This window comes from Rousettus aegyptiacus, unplaced genomic scaffold (assembly GCF_014176215.1).
Source record: "Rousettus aegyptiacus isolate mRouAeg1 unplaced genomic scaffold, mRouAeg1.p scaffold_m13_p_17, whole genome shotgun sequence".
Classification (NCBI taxonomy): domain Eukaryota; kingdom Metazoa; phylum Chordata; class Mammalia; order Chiroptera; family Pteropodidae; genus Rousettus; species Rousettus aegyptiacus.
This window is the reverse complement of record NW_023416292.1, coordinates 23258570-23274851: the sequence shown is the minus strand read 5'-3', so window position 1 is coordinate 23274851 and position 16282 is coordinate 23258570. Positions and strand designations below refer to the sequence as shown.

The 16282-nt window shown below is 48.7% G+C and overlaps 3 protein-coding genes across 4 annotated transcripts in view; all 3 read left to right on the top strand.

Annotated features, from left to right (window-relative positions):
• The first annotated feature begins 1656 nt into the window (after positions 1-1656).
• On the top strand, positions 1657-11342 carry DUSP12 (dual specificity phosphatase 12). Of its 2 annotated transcripts, XM_036234722.1 has the most exons (7): positions 2497-2727; positions 5948-6114; positions 8762-8888; positions 8974-9092; positions 9426-9525; positions 9834-10020; positions 10738-11342. In XM_036234722.1, the coding sequence occupies exons 1-7, from the start codon at positions 2723-2725 to the stop codon at positions 10897-10899; spliced, it is 867 nt and encodes a 288-aa protein (XP_036090615.1). In that variant the 5' UTR covers positions 2497-2722; the 3' UTR covers positions 10900-11342. The 2 variants fall into 2 exon arrangements, with proteins under 2 accessions (XP_015985168.2, XP_036090615.1); XM_016129682.2 differs by lacking the exons at positions 2497-2727; positions 5948-6114 and adding an exon at positions 1657-1925 and having other exon boundaries at positions 8775-8888.
• LOC118612865 (endogenous retrovirus group K member 5 Gag polyprotein-like) lies at positions 2734-4820 on the top strand. The gene is given in 2 exon segments (XM_036234724.1): positions 2734-3574; positions 3576-4820. Coding segments are annotated over 2 exon segments (711 nt in total). The 5' UTR covers positions 2734-2911; the 3' UTR covers positions 3624-4820.
• Positions 11343-14155: 2813 nt separating the features above from the next.
• Positions 14156-16282, top strand: part of ATF6 (activating transcription factor 6) — a 76182-nt gene continuing 74055 nt past the window's right edge. The window contains exon 1 of the mRNA XM_016129704.2: positions 14156-14304. Within this exon, the coding sequence (XP_015985190.2) occupies positions 14253-14304 (52 nt within the window). The 5' untranslated portion in view covers positions 14156-14252. The remainder of the gene's footprint in view (positions 14305-16282) is intronic.

Below are 16282 nucleotides of genomic sequence, written 5' to 3'. Positions count from 1 at the left end.
AACCAGGTCCCTCTCTAAAGTCAGCCTCTCCTGGTGTCCGCGGCCTTCGTTCCTTCAGGACCCTGTTCTCCACTTTCAAGGGGCTGCAGAAAATGCATCTCACTGGAGGGCAAATGGTGCCACCTAGTGGGTACGAGGGCAAGCACAGGAATTTATGGAATTGAGGCGTTTATTCTCCCACTTGCAGGTATTTACTGAGCCAGGCTCGACAGGTGCTCAGTAAACTCAGATGTGTGGACTCCCATCCTTGAAGGAGCTTGTAGTTACAGTTTAGGGAGCTGAGGAAGGGGAGCTCACCTCCAGCAGAAAACCAAGAAAGCTGAGAGGACGCTTAATAGTTTTTTTTTCCTTTTTCTAGCATGTACGTCTGCTTCGGGCCAGCTCCCAGAAATAACCACTGTTAACAGCTGGATAAATATCTTTTCGTGTTTTTTTCATTTTGCCAAACAGGAAGCTCACCCAAACCTTGGGGCGCAGAGTATTCGCTGGGGCCCCAGCACACAGGCTTGCCTGACCTTACACAGGGCCTGCAGCCTCCAGAAGTCTGCCAATTAGTAGGGCCCAGGGCCTCAAGCATCTCACCAGGCTGTTATTCTGAGGCTCAGAGGTCCCCTCCCAGGAGTTGCTCAAGGCCAGGCCTCCAGAAAAGACCTCTTTGGAATGTGCAGAGCTTGAGCAGCTGTGGCCTGCTGAGTTAACCCTTTGCTGCATAGAGGCCTTTACATTTGGGAGCTGGACCTGACCAGGCCTTAGGCTGCCGGATCCCACGGGCGGCTTCCGTGTATGTTTTCCATGCTCTTCAGGAAAAATGTTTGCAAACTGGCTCTTCTTCTACACGTCGATCCTCACACTCAGCACAGAAACTGGACTCTTCACCCAGAAACTAGAAACCATCGGAAGGGAATTTCTTTAGCCCTTGCCACTGTGAGCCTCCCTTATTAGGCTGACCCTCCATCCCCCAATTCATTCAAGGACTCCCCTGTCTTTAACTGCTCCCTCTCTTCTGGCACTTACTCCCCAGTACCTTAGAAAGGCTCAAGTCTTTCCTATTAAAAAGAGAAAGAAAGAGAAGAAATACGTCCCTCAACTCCACTTTCGCCTCTGGCTACGGTCCATCTTTCTTGAAAAGACATAGATTAATATTTTGAAAACACCTAGATCAGTGTGTCCCATTAAGAAGAGGATTCATATAGCCATAAGAAAAAAAAGAGGCAAAAAGGGAAAAAAGGAAGCAGTCACAGGAGGGGAACTACGAACAAATGGCTTCACTGGCAATGAGAGGAATGTTTTCCTTCAAAGGCATAGAGTCATGCTGCTGATTCAGTTGGTGGGACCACCGTTTCGAACCCGAGTTCGGCTGAAAGTCCAGAAAGTCTCGACGCTGAAAGCCTGAGCGTCCGAGGCCTGGGTCGGGGGTCGGGGGTCGGGGGTCGGGGGTCGGGGGTCGGGGGTCGGGGGGTCGGGGCGGGGGCGGGGCGGGGTCGGCGGCCGCGGCGGCGCTTCCCCTCGAGCCGCGCACGCCGCGCTCGGCCGGGTCCTCCGGGGGCGCCGCTGCGCGGCTCGGCGGCGGAGGCCGTTCTAGCCGGCCCGCTCGGTGGCAGGCGCGCCGCCGGGCCCTGGGCGCCGCCATATTGGAGGTCGGCGTTGGCGCGCGCCGCTCCGCCGCGCGAGATGCTGCAGGTGCGGCCCGGCCTGTACCTGGGCGGAGCCGCGGCCGTCGCGGAGCCGGGCCGCCTGAGGCGGGCGGGCATCACGGCCGTGCTCACGGTGGACTCGGCGGAGCCCGACTTCCAGGTCGAGGGCCTGCGGAGGCTCTTCGTGCCCGCGCTGGACCAGCCCGAGGCCGACCTGCTGAGCCACCTGGACCGGTGCGTGGCCTTCGTCCGCCAGGCGCGCGCCGAGGGCCGCGCCGTGCTGGTGCACTGGTGAGGGCGCCGCGCCGCGGGCGGGCGGGGGGCGGGGGGCGCCGGGCGGCCGCCCACTGGGTGGTTTTTCCACTTTGGGGGCGTCGGGGTGCGGTCGTTAGATAAATGACAGTCCCTGCGCCTGGAGAGCTTAAAGCCCGACGCCCACCTGGACGGTTGTAACGCGGGCTGGGGTGCGGGGCGCCCCGAGGAGGCGTTCAGATTGCGGAGGAAGGGCAGGTTATTTTCAGCGTTTTGTCTGGGGGCGGGGCGTGCTTGATGACGGGGAGGATCGGGGAGAGAAAAAGGGTTGGGACACACGGTCTCGGGGCTGTTTCGACTAAGATGGCTGCCAGGCCGAGAATGGCTGCTCAGCAGGGCTTCCCGCCAGGGCCACGTAAGCCTCCGGGTGTATCCGCCGTGCTTCCCGCCGAAGGGACTCTCCGCGGGTCTTTCCGCCCGGCCCCTTTGTGTTACCCGATATGCCCCGAATGCCTCTGGCCAATCAGCCCCGCTAACGCAACATCGCCCGATCGCGCCCTATATAAGCCTGCAGCGAGCCTTAATAAACGAGACTGGATCAGAAAGCCTGTCTTGTCTCCGTTCTTTGCGTCGTCTTGTCTCCCTCCCCTCCCGGGTCTGTCTTAGGGTCCCTGTTGACTGTCCCCGCGGGCCGGGACAACTGGCGCCCAACGTGGGGCCCGACGCTGCGGAGAGACGGAGAGTGAGAGATTGTCCTGAAAAATAGACTGCAGTCCCCGAAAAAGAAAATTGAGAAAGTGGTCGTTGCGAGGCTGCCTGCCTCGTGAAGATGGCCGATGAGGTAAGAGGGTGATTTCTAAGAGACAAGATAAGGGGTCGTAACCCCGGGGCCTGAGCCCCAAAGAGAGAAAAAAAGGGTGTCCGTTTATAGAGACGCAATTCACGGCGCAAAGAAATAGGTTTTATATTTTAGGCTAAAATCCTTTTCAGGGTGCTCGCCTCAGGGCAGTACTTCTATTTTAAAAATGGGGCAAGAGATAAGTGCGCAAGAAAAATTTATCGGAGGTCTCAAAGAATCACTCCGATCAAGGAGAGTAAAGGTTAAGGAAAAAGATCTAGTAAAATTTTTTAACTTCCTCAAGGATGTGTGCCCCTGGCTTCCCCAAGAAGGAACGATAGACGAAAAGAGATGGAAAAGGGTTGGAGATGCTCTTAATGATTACTATAGAACTTTTGGCCCTGATAAAGTCCCCATAACTGCTTTTAACTATTGGAACTGCATCAATGGTCTATGCGTCCACCGACATACTCCAGATGTAGATCAAGTACTTAGAGAAAGCACCTCCTTTTTAGAAAAAGAGCGTCAATGTAATACTCCTCCCCTAAAACCCCAACCCCAGAAAAATCCTCCGTCCCCCTGTCCAACCAATGAAGATTCGGTGTCTATAACTATGCCCCTAGATGAGGAGGCACCACAAGGGCCAGGGGCCTCGGGTCCGCCGCCAAAGTCTATTTATCCCTCTCTGCGACCCCTCAATTCGAGGGCTTCTCCTCCTCATGACCATTTAAACCCCGAGGAGGAGGCAGAACTAGACGAGGAGGCCGCCAAGTATCGTAATCCTGATTGGCCGTCCGTGGGCTTCGGTCCCCCTTCGCTCCCTCCTCCTTACCATCTTCAGATGCCGGCTTTTGATGGCGGACCCCACGCCTCGGCGCCTCTTCTGCCTCATCCGGTAGTTAACAATTCAGTAGTTAATGACCCTCCAGCCCCCGAAGACCTGTCGCAACAGGTTCAAAAATTACGTAAAACTGTTCAGCTCCAAAGAGAGTGTAATGCCTTAGTAAAAGAACTCTATAAGTTAGACCTGGACTTTAAGTCTGCCATTTCCAAGGCCCCATGCAGAGATATCAATGGAGAGTACTGCCACAAGGCATGGCAAGTAGTCCTACCCTTCGTCAAAAGTTTGTTGCTTTGGCAATTGATCCTATTAGACAACAATGGCCCTCCCTTTATATTATCCATTACATGGATGACATCCTCCTCGCTGGTCAGTCAAGTCAGGATCTCCTTCAGTGCTGTAATGCCTTAGTCAAACGGTTAACCGATCAAGGCCTACAGATTGCTCCCGATAAAGTCCAACTTAAAGATCCCTATACTTATTTAGGTTTTGAGCTTTGCCATCAACAAATTAAAACTCCAAAATTACAATTACGAACCGCTCACTTAAACTCCCTAAATGATTTCCAAAAACTTCTTGGAGATATCAATTGGCTACGCCCCTACCTGAGGCTTACCACGGGTGAGCTCAGACCTTTATTTGACATTCTCAAAGGTGACCCCGATCCCAGGTCCCCGCGCAGCCTCACCCAAGAGGGGAGAGCAGCGTTGGCAAAAGTTGAACAGGCTATATCCCAACAATTTGTTACCTTCATAGATTACACCAAGCCCCTCAAGTTCATAATTTGTGCTATGGCTTACACGCCTACCGGGGTTTTCTGGCAATCTGCGCCACTGATGTGGACACGTCTCTCGGCCTCTCCCGAAAAAACCATTCAGCCATACTATCTCCTAGTAGCCAAACTAATTATGATAGGCAGAGAGCCTGACCTGATCATACAGCCTTACACAAAAGCTGAAATAAACTGGCTTTTTCAGACCTCAGATCAATGGTCACTTGCCTGTGCCTCCTTTTCAGGACAAATTGATAATCACTTTCCTGCTGATAAGCTCCTTCAATTTTTTAGACTCCATCCCTTTGTGTTCCCAAAAATGACTACAAGGGGCCCCTTGCGTGAGGCCCTTACAGTCTTTACTGATGGTTCTTCCAATGGAAACGCGGCTTACACAGTCAATAGCCAAACACAGATTATTCAGACTCCCTATACTTCTGCCCAATTAGTTGAACTTTGTGCTGTTCTTGCAGTCCTACAGACTTTTGACGCTCATCCTGTTAATATTTATACAGACAGTGCCTATATTGCCCAGTCGGTCCCGCTATTAGAGACAGCCCCATTTATCAAGCCTCCTTCTACTGCAATATCATTGTTCTTACAAGTACAAATGGCTATTCAAGCTCGCACCTGCCCTTTTTTCATAGGTCATTTACGAGCCCATACGGGTTTGCCAGGACCTCTCTCCAAAGGAAATATGGTTACTGACTTAGCAACTCGACATCAGTCTGTTTTCCTTGCCTCCGCTATAGATCAAGTGCAACAGGCACATGCTCTGCGTCATTTAAATGCTCAGACCCTGAGATTAATGTTCAAGCTGACCAGAGAGCAGGCCCGACAGATAGTCAAACAGTGTCCTGCCTGTGTCACGTATCTGCCTACACCCCACTTAGCAGTTAATCCCAGAGGGCTTGTCCGAAATGAACTATGGCAGGTGGATGTCACACATGTCCCAGAATTTGGCCGCCTAAAATACCTCCATGTAACTGTTGATACCCACAGTGGCATCATTTTTGCCACCCCTCAGACGGGTGAAGCCAGCAAAAATGTTATCTCCCACATTCTCGCTTGCCTAGCAACGCTAGGAAAGCCTACTAGTATTAAAACTGATAATGGTCCTGGATATACTGGACAAAACTTCAAGTCCTTTTGTGTCACCCTACAAATTAGACACATTACTGGCATCCCATACAACCCCCAGGGCCAAGGGATCGTTGAAAGAGCTCATCAGACCCTTAAAAATCTCATAACTAAATTAAAGACGGGGGAATGGCACTCAACCAAGAATTCACCAAAAAATATTGTTGCTCATGCCCTTTTCATTCTTAATTTCCTCACTCTAGATAAAAATGAAAAGTCTGCCGCTGATAGACATTGGCATCCCACAACCAGTAATAATTATGCCTCAGTTCTCTGGAGAGACCCCCTGACCAGTAAATGGTCAGGTCCTGATCCTGTACTCATTTGGGGTCGAGGGTCAGTTTGCATTTTTGATACCAAGGCCCAAGCAGCTCGATGGCTTCCAGAGAGGCTTGTAAAACAAACTGACACTAACCACAGTGCCACGGAGACGTCTCCCCCTGAGAAAACAAAAATGCTCTCTCTCACAGTAATAATGGACCCCCTTCGCAAGACCGCAGTGTGCCTGCTACTCATTCCTCTCGTGACGTTTGTGTCAGCCGGTTTCGAGCCTGCGCGCAATGCCCTGACAAGACTCAGACAACGCCTGGGCAACCCTTGCGACTGCAGTGGGGGATATGGGTATCCGCAAAGCGGTGTAAGTACCCTTGCCACGGTCAACTGTGGCGATAAGATAGCTTACTTGCCCTTCAATGGCGATGGCCAGTACTCGTGCTACAAAAGCAGGTCTCAGCTAACAACTGACCAGGGGTCTGAGCTCCCTACCTGCCCCGCTGAATGTGCCACCATTCACCCCCTAGTTCATAGCTCCTGCTATGAAGCTTTCCAGCAGTGCATTCTAAATCATACAGTGTACTTCACCGCACTGTTGACTCGTGGTACGCCCATTGCAGCCCCGTACACTCATATTCAAGTTGCTGCCCCCTGTGGAAATACCCCGGGAAAAAATGTGTGTTGGTTAACCAACCCTCCCCTCCACATGTCTGACGGGGGAGGCCCGGCAGATACCAATCAAGCTACTAAGATTCAAGAAAAACTTGAAGAAGCCCATAAGGCTTTGTTTTCACCCCTAGTCTATCATCCTTCAGTTCTCCCAAAACCTCGGGGCAGTGTTGATATTGACGCCCAGACCCTTGATATTCTCACGGCCACACATAAGTTGTTAAACTCTTCCAATCCCGCTTTCGCCGGAGATTGTTGGCTGTGCCTGCACCAGGGGACGCCGACCCCCCTAGCCTTGCCCCTGCCTGAGAAGGATTTCAGCGCTACCACCTTGTGTGGCGCCAGCTCACCCTTTTTAGTACAGCCCCTACATTTCACTAATGTTACCTGCTTCGCTTCCTACTCATTTAACAGGGCAGATGAAGTTGACCTAGGAGATGTTTCCTTTGCTAACTGTACCGCTTTTGTAAATGTGTCCACACCCCTCTGTGCTTCCAATAGCTCAGTTTTTATTTGCGGGAATAACTATGCTTATACCTCCTTACCGCAAAATTGGACTGGCTCATGTGTACTAGGATATCTGCTCCCTGATATTACTATGGTTCCTGGTGATGAGCCAGTCCCCATCCCTTCTCTTGACCACGTTGCTGGCAGATCCAAACGAGCGGTTGCTTTCGTCCCCTTATTGATAGGCCTAGGCGTCTCTGGAGCAGTTGCCTCTGGTGCCGCAGGCCTAGGACACTCCATAGTCCAGTATCAAAAAATCTCAAGACAGTTAATTACTGATGTCCAGGCGAGCTCCGAGACCATCCAAGATTCACAAGACCATGTTGATTCCTTAGCTGAGGTCGTATTACAAAACAGAAGAGGCCTAGACCTACTTACAGCAGAACAGGGTGGCATTTGTTTGGCCCTAGGAGAAAAATGTTGTTTTTATGCCAATAAATCAGGAATTGTTCGAGATAAAATAAAACGACTACAAGAAGATTTAGAAAGGCGACGAAAAGAAATAACCTCTAACCCCTTTTGGTCGGGGATGGGTGGGATGTTGCCCTATTTGCTGCCCCTGCTTGGCCCGCTACTTGGCTTGTTGATTCTGCTTTCATTAGGGCCAGTTTTATTCCAGAAGCTCATGACCTTCATTCGCCAACGGATAGAGGCCTTACAAGCAAAACCTATACAGGTTCATTATATTCACGTAGAGATGCTTGAGAGAGGCGATGCCTACATCCACTTAGGAGAAGACTGACCACCACGTCCCTCCTTTAAATAAAGACGTCAACAGCAAGACCCCCCAAGCAGAGGCTGGTAGTCAAAGACGGGTAAGAATTCTCTAAGACTGAGACCAACCTAAGACAGGGCATGACTGCATGACACTCATGTACCAATGACGGGTAAGGCTCATGTCTGTAGAGAGTCGCCTAAGACAGGCACAGTCTATCTGCTCCAAAGCTGTGAAAGTTTTGGCCCCTTCCATTTAATAAAGAAAAAAGGGGGACCTGTCGGGGGCTGTTTCGACTAAGATGGCTGCCAGGCCGAGAATGGCTGCTCAGCAGGGCTTCCCGCCAGGGCCACGTAAGCCTCCGGGTGTGTCCGCCGCGCTTCCCGCCGAAGGGACTCTCCGCGGGTCTTTCCGCCCGGCCCCTTTGTGTTACCCGATATGCCCCGAATGCCTCTGGCCAATCAGCCCCGCTAACGCAACATCACCCGATCGCGCCCTATATAAGCCTGCAGCGAGCCTTAATAAACGAGACTGGATCAGAAAGCCTGTCTTGTCTCCGTTCTTTGCGTCGTCTTGTCTCCCTCCCCTCCCGGGTCTGTCTTAGGGTCCCTGTTGACTGTCCCGCGGGCCGGGACAACACAGGATCCCCCACCATGCCCAAGGGAAAGACCGGGTAGGTTGTAGCACAGGCAGAAAGACTGCAAAAGCTTGGCGGGTTCTCGGGAATCCCTAAGGAGTGCTTGCGGCCGGGTCGTAGTGGAATGACGCTAGTCGGTGGCGTCAGCCCGCTTACTGTGCGCCCGCGCTTGATCTAAACATTTACATACGGGACGGAAGGTAGTGAGAAAGCAGAGGGAAGTCTGGGACTAGATCTCCAGGCCCCTTCGTGCCAGCAGCAAAGAAATTTGTATTTGTTCCGAAGCCGTTATAAAATTTCAAAAAGTTTGTGCATTCTCATGGTTCAGGATTCAAAAGGAACTCCCGTGTTCATCGGTAGTAATTCAGAGGCAAAGGTTTTGAGTAGAAGCAGCACACCTGAGTGGAGCTGAAAGTTACCATTAATAGGGGGCTGGGGTTTTTGTTTTTTTAAAATTTCGCATGTTACTGTGTTATTTTAAAGGTCTCCCTTTCAGTCATGCAGGAGTCAGTCGAAGTGTGGCCGTAATGACTGCTTTTATGATGAAGACCGACCAACTTACCTTTGAAAAAGCCTATGAAAACCTTCGGACTGTCAAACCTGAGGCCAAGTGAGTTCTCTTCAGAGTCAGAGTTCTGTCTTTGTGATGTGATTTTATTTGTTCGGAGAAAACTTAAATTTGTTTGTCTTTACAGGATGAATGAGGAGTTTGAGCGGCAACTGAAATTATACCAGGCCATGGGATGTGAAGTAGATACCTCTAGTGCAATTTATAAGCAATATCGTTTACAAAAGGTTACCGAGAAGTATCCAGGTGAGTAGTAATCGCTGGTGTGTATCGGGCCCTGACAGCAAACACTTCAGATGCATTATCTCACTTTCCAGCAGTCCCTTGAGACAGGTACTATTATTTCCTTCAGAAACGGGTTTAGCAAGAAATACCTTGTTCAAGGTCACATGGGTTGTAAGCAGTGGGATGAGACTTGAACTCGGGCCCTCATCACGGTGTTCTCTCGCCTCATTCTGATTTCTCAGCACTGGGGGCTTTTTCGTTTTTGGTCACTGAGGTTAGCACTTGTTGCGTTGGCATTACCTGGATTTGGTCTGAAAACGCAGAGAGCTGATATACGTTTTGATTGTCACACAGAATTGCGGCGCTTACCTCAAGAACTCTTTGCTGTTGACCCAACCACCGGTTCACAAGGGCTGAAAGATGATGAAGTTCTCTACAAATGTAGAAAATGCAGGTAAAACACTCTGCTCCTCTGGAAGCTCTATCTTGTCTCTGTTGTGGAAAAGCATTGAAGGTTTCAGTTTCTTTAAATCTCTGTAGGAAGAATTTGTTTAATTAAATAATGCAGAAATTTCAAATTCAAATCTGCTTTCAAGAATATCTTTCAAGAAAATCTTAGAAGTAGAAGCAATCAGGTTACCTGTAGAGGCTGCCGGAAATTAGAGCAGCATAATCAGTGTTATATTATTTTGCCATCTAAGAAATACTGCCCATCTCATCATGTCTTTGGAAGTCAGTAATGTTATTGTTTGGGGGTTGCAGGCGATCTTTATTTCGAAGTTCTAGCATTTTGGATCACAGTGGAGGAAGTGGTCCTGTAGCCTTTGCCCACAAGAGAATGTCACCATCCTTCACGCATGTCACGGGGAGTCAGGCTCAGTGCACGTCGTATTTCATTGAACCTGTACAGTGGATGGAACCCGCCTTGTTGGGAGTGATGGATGGACAGGTGAGGACACGTTTTCTTAGCTACAGTTTCATTAAATCATCTATGTTTAGATCTATGTTAAAACGCTCCTTCTTGCGTTTTAAACCATATTTTAACTAGTGTTTTACTGCATCTTAACCATTTTCTTTCTGAAGGTTATATCTTTCTATTGTAGAGAGGAACCTATCAAAAATTAAACAAAACCAGCCGATCCAAAATAGTGAACCACTTTCAGCTGAGAGCTATTGGTCTAGTTAATTCCTTTTAGCGCTATGAATCCATTAGAAGGAAATACAATATGCTTGTGAAACATTTTTGGATTGTCTGTTTTATTGGAACAGCAGTTTGTTTTTAAATGGGATTCTGAGGCCTAACCTATATGCTGTTAATTAGTGATAGAACGTGAGAATCCTGACACAATTTTAGTTTGAAATCAGGTGTAGACTGATTTAAAAGCCAACATATAGGCCACATCCATGAAACCTTGTTTCTTGGCTCACGCTGACCTTTCTCCCGTTGTGCTGGAATCACGCTGCTCCTCCGCTGCCTGCCAGGTACAGCGTGCTTCGTACTTGCCGGAGTCCACCATCTGGTGCAGGAAATTGCCATTCTGTTTCATGAGTAGATCAGAAATTTTTGAAGGTAGCAGCTGTGTTTCGTCTTTCTATCCTATGTTGCCAAGGATAATTCTTTTGTAAAAAAGCGAATGACTGCCATGACACATGTGCTTTATTTCAGCTTCTTTGCCCCAAATGCAGTGCCAAGCTGGGCTCTTTCAGTTGGTGTGGCGAACAGTGCTCCTGCGGGAGGTGGGTGACACCTGCTCTTCAGATCCATAAAAACCGAGTGGACGAAACGAAAATGCTGCCAGGCTTGGGGTCACAAACAAGAAAAACATGAATGCGTGACATATGATCGCTTGGAAACTTGCCGATGACACGTGCTACCTTTGCTTCTGGTCACTCCTGGCAGTCTAGTGCTTAGACCGCCAGCATTTCACTTGAAATGTGAGAAGATACCGTCAGTCATGTGATGTGACTTGGAAACCGTTTAAGTAGACACTTTATATAGAGATCAAAACTTTTTAATCATGTAAATTATACTTTGATATTAAATCTTCCATAACCCAGATATTTTTTTTGTTTCATATATTTTAAAGAGTTCTGATTTTTCCAATGTCATGTGATCTTAAGGTCTGGATGGACAAAAGTATGTGCAACAATTGGAAACTTTTGTGTTTAAATAGATATTTCTAGACATGGAAAGCAGTCTCATTTGGACATATCGTGACATTTATTTCTTTCAGGAGACATTAGTAAATCTACATATGTCTGGATTTTTCTTGGAAGTGTGGAAGGAGAGGCTGTCAGGAAAACACTGATAAAATGTGGTTTTCCTATTACTGCTTGGGAATCCGGTTGTTTAACTTTTTAGAAAAGCACCCATATCTTTTAAAGCACTACTGAGGTCAATGTATTAATGTTAGGTGTGTTTCTAATGATAAAGAAGCTAAATATCGAACAACTACCTAATCAATTACCTTTTAAGCCTGATACGTTAGAGTGCTGGAGAAGGTCATGTGTCCAGAGTAGACTTTGAACATGGTCTCTGCAAACTGGGATTTATTTTACTCATTACTAATAGTTAGAGTTGGACCTAATTAGATATTCGAACACTTATACATGAAATGAGAATTAGGTAATAAAAAGAAATGGAGTTATGTTCTTAAGATAGTTTCCTTGTATTTAAGAAAATCTACAGGAAAAAAACCTTATTTAATGGTGAAACTTAAACTTTTCACATTAACGTTGGGAACAAGTTAAAGAATGTCTAGTTTTGCGTGCATCTTCAGTATTGTACTAGAGGTCCCAGCCATTGCAATAAAATGGGGGGAAGGGTAGGGTTAAGACTTAGAAAGGAGAAAGGCTGAACTCATTGATACATTTTGACTTCTTTAAAAGTGAGGTAATTAGGAATTATGTGCCTCCTGATATGATCCAAGCAAGTGTCTATGAAGTATTCTTGCAAAAACAAACAAGGAAATGCAAACAAACAAAAATCTAATCAAGCCTATAGATTTAAGTGTCAGTTTATAGGAACATTTCCATGAAGATAAAATCAGCAGAATCACAAAGTGGGAAATTCTACAGTTGTCAGTTTCTTGTCTCTGTGCTTGTTTGAAATTTTCCATGTGAAATGTTAATTTTTAAAAAGTTTGTTGAATTTTATAACAGCGTTTGCATACAATATGTTTTTCTACATAGAAGATCCTAGAGAATTTATAGACAAAATATTAGTCACATAATTCAGCAAAATTTTGGGATACAGGATTGCCGTATAAAAATAATAGCAGCAATTGAATTAAGAAAAAGATGTGTAAAACAAAACTATAAAACCATTAAAAAGAAAATTAAAAAAAAATCTTAATGATCTCAGGAAGGATTTTTAAAGATACAAATAGCAGAGATCACAAAAGGAAGATTGATATATTTGACTACATTGAAATGAAAACCTAGAGAACAAAACTCTTGTAAACAAAAATACAATTGTCAACCTAGGAGAAGGTGTTTGTAACATATGCACCAGTTAAATGAACAGAGTAAGCTGTCTGAAGATGTGCACATTTGAGAGGAAGTCCAAAAGTGAATTTTATTGAAGATAATGCAATTCACGGGAGAGGAAATAAGGTTCAATAAACATGAAAAGATGTATCACATCTTTATTGCCAGGAAATGTAAATTACAGTAGGACCCTTCACAGTGGCAACAGATGGAGAAGTCTTTCTAGTGTTGGTGAGAATGGGGAGCAAAGGGGACTGACTCATCACTGCTAGCAAGGGTGAATTGGTATGTTTTGGCAAATACCAATACTATATGACCCAGCATATATCTTACAGACATTCTTGCATATATGCACAAAGACACTCATAGAAGGATATACTTTAGTAACAGTAAAAATTTGAAACAATTCAAAACAAATGTCCATTAGTAGAGAAATGAAAACATTGTGATACATATATTCAATGAAATACCATGTAACAGTTCAATCGATAAAATGTTGAATGAGAAAAGTGATTTGGAGAATAGAGTATGATACATTCATGTAAATTAACCCCCCAACGACACTAAATGTATACATCCATAAACATTTAAACATGGTGAAAGTAAATACAGACTTGAATGATTCCCATATTATTCATAATAAGTCACCTATGTGGAGGGGGGAAGTGAAGCAGAGGGAAAAGCAGATTTCAACTTTATCTGTTTAACTTGTGAAAAGTCTGAAGCAAAAGTGGAAAATGTCAATATTTCTTAATTTTTGGTGATGGGTTGACCAATGTTTGCTCCATGATTATCTGCACTTTCTGAATGATACAGTTTTTGAATAAAAGATACAAATCAAAAAATGAAAACTTGCTGGAGTTCAGTCACCGTGGTTTTTAAGAAGGCTAAGGCGTCTGGTAGAGAATAGAAGGCTGGTTCTATTTTAGTTTTGATATCAATTTTTGAATTTGCAGTTGGGTGAGAATAAAAGTGTTCTAAGTCTCACCCCAATGAAACCTGGTCGGTTAAGTGACGATGCAAGGGGTCACGCTGGGCCTAAGGGGCCTGGGCGGCCCGGGACGCCGCGGGGCACGCGGCCCGCGGGAGCCGCCCGGCCGGGAGCGCGGGGGCTTCTGGGAGGCGCGTGTGTCCCGTCGGCGCGCGGGAGGCTGCGCTCGGCGCTAAGGCTTACGTGGGCTTCAGGCGCAGGAGCTTGAACGTCCGCCGTTGACTCGAGGATGCGTTGAGCAGCTTCTGTTCAGTCGCGTTCTGCAAACTGCTGCCAGACTCGGTTCGGTTTTCGGTTGGCGCCGCGCGTGTGCGGATTTCTCGCGAACACCGCAGCCGTCTGGGGGGCGCGTGCGGCCCGGGCTCGTGCCCCGCACGCGTGGACCGGCGTCCCCCGCGCCTCTTCTGTCGCACGGAACAGCCCGTGTTTACGGGTTCACTTCAGTAGCTTCAACTTCACTACTTACGTGTCTTATTTCTTTCCCTTAAAACAGCGGGGCAGGAAGTGCCGGGGGGACCTCGGACGCGCCCCCCGGGCCGGCGCGGGGCGCTCGCGCACCGCGGCAGTTTGTCCGCGCTCGGCCACCGTCGCGGCCGCGCCGCGGCGCTTTTTGTCCCCTCGCGGCCGCCGTCCGGGCTTTAGTCACCAAGTGCCGGGCCCGGAGCGTGTGTTTTGGGGGCGCCGGTGGCGTTGCCGGCACCATGGAGTCGCCCTTTAGCCCGGGACTCTCTCAGCGGCCGGAAGAGGATTGGGGTGAGTGGGGCGCGACAGGGGCCGGGCGGCCGGGGTTCTCCGTGCCGCCCCCGTCGGTGACAGGTGCGGGCGGACCTGCGCGCGGCCCCGGTCCGCGGCCGCGGGAGGCGGGCGGCTGCCGCCCCTCGGCCCGGGGAAGACGGCCGGCGCCCCGGCTCCCCGCCCCGGCTCCCCGCGCGGCCCCGCGGCGGGTACGCGGGCCGAGGGCGGCGTCGGCGGGCCGCGGGGGGCGGGCGGGGCGGCGTCGCGACGGGTGGCGGCTGCCGACCGCCCGCGCCGAGAAGCCGGGCGCCCCGCGCCCCAGCCCCGGACGCAGCCCGCCCGTCTGTTTCAGGCCTTTCGCTCGCTTCGGAGGGCGCGAGGGCGGGAGCGGACGCGCCCGCTCCCCGCGGGGTTGCCAGGCGGCAGCGTCGCGCCCTCCTGGGCTGCGCGGGACCCGGGCACCCGCGGCGCTCCGGCCCGCGACGTGCGGCAGAGCCGGGCGCATCCCCGTCTGCCCGGTCCGCGCCCTCGTCCTCAGTGGCAGGGCGCCGTCTCCGCCCCGCTTAGTGAACGCCAGCCCTCGTTTGATTTTCCAAGGGCAGAAATTCTTTCAAATTGTGTATCTTTCGAGATTTTTTTCAGTCCTCGGGTAGATTTTCTATGAGTTTCTGGAAAAACTTTAGACAGTCTTTCTGACCCGGTGTATTTTCCTGGGGCGGATATGGTAGTAACGGTCACCGTTCAGTCGGCGCTTTGTGTGCGGCGCGCTGCCGAGCTCTCCGTGCGTTTTCTCATTCAGTCCCATGAGGTTCTGCTACTCCACGGATGAGTAAACTGAGGCCGAGAGACCCAGTGCCGGCTCACGGCCAGTGAGTGGCGGAAGCAGGATCAGAGCCAGGTTCGTCCAGCTCCACAGCCTGTAATGCTTTCCAAATGGTTACCACGGGTCGAACTCTCACCAGGGTTCCCCCGCTTATATTAGGTAGTTGTGATCTGTTTTCTCAGCTGCTCAACTGTTTTATTTTTATGATATTCCTCACACTGACTGCGGGGCACTTCCTGACCGCCCTGTGTAATACTTTGCCTTCCAACACCCCGGCTGCATCTTCCTGACGAAGCCCAACAGCCGGTTCCTCCTCTTCACGTTCCTGGCCGGCGCTCAGATCTCCCTGGCGACATCGCCTCCTCTCAGATGCCCCCGCCCCTCGCTGAATGCGCCCCCTTCCCACGTTTGCCAGGCTTCTCCTTTTAACTGTTAACAATCTTCTCTTAGTTGAGCACTTCAATTACAATTTCTTAGGTGCTTAGTGAGTAGGGTAGATTTTGCACACACTACTGTCTGCTAGTGTTTCTCACTAGAATATGGATTCTTTATTTGGGTTTCATTTTTAATGTTTAAGTACTTCACTGATTTGTTTAATTTTTTTTTGAAATATTAGAAGCTGACCAGTTAAATCTAAAACGTCAGATTATAGATTAGTATATTTCGTGACTCCAACTTTGAATAATTTAATTGATTAGCTTACAACACTGTGATGGAATGTACTTTTTCTTTTTTGCTTGGGTAATGAAATTTAGAGCAGAGTTTGTAAACATTTTCTGTGAAGGTCAAGATAGTGTTTTAGGCTTGCGGGCTTGTGGTCTCTGTTGCAATGCTGGACCCTGCCACCGCAGTGCAAAAGCCAGCATAACTGCGCATGTCACTTGAGCGTGTGTTCCAGGGCAGGTTTACGCACGCACACTGAAATTTGAATTTCACACAATTATTTTTAATACTTAATAGACTTTACTTTTAGTACAGTTTTAGATTTACAGAATAATTGGCACAGAGTCATGGAGTTCCATATCCCCTTGCCCGATGTCTAACGTCTTGCATTAGTGTAGTACACCTGTTAAGCGGATGAGCTGGTGATTATCATTATCATTATATACGTTATCATGAACTGAAAGCCATGGGTTACATTAAGGTTCACTCTACACTGTGCATTCGTGGGTT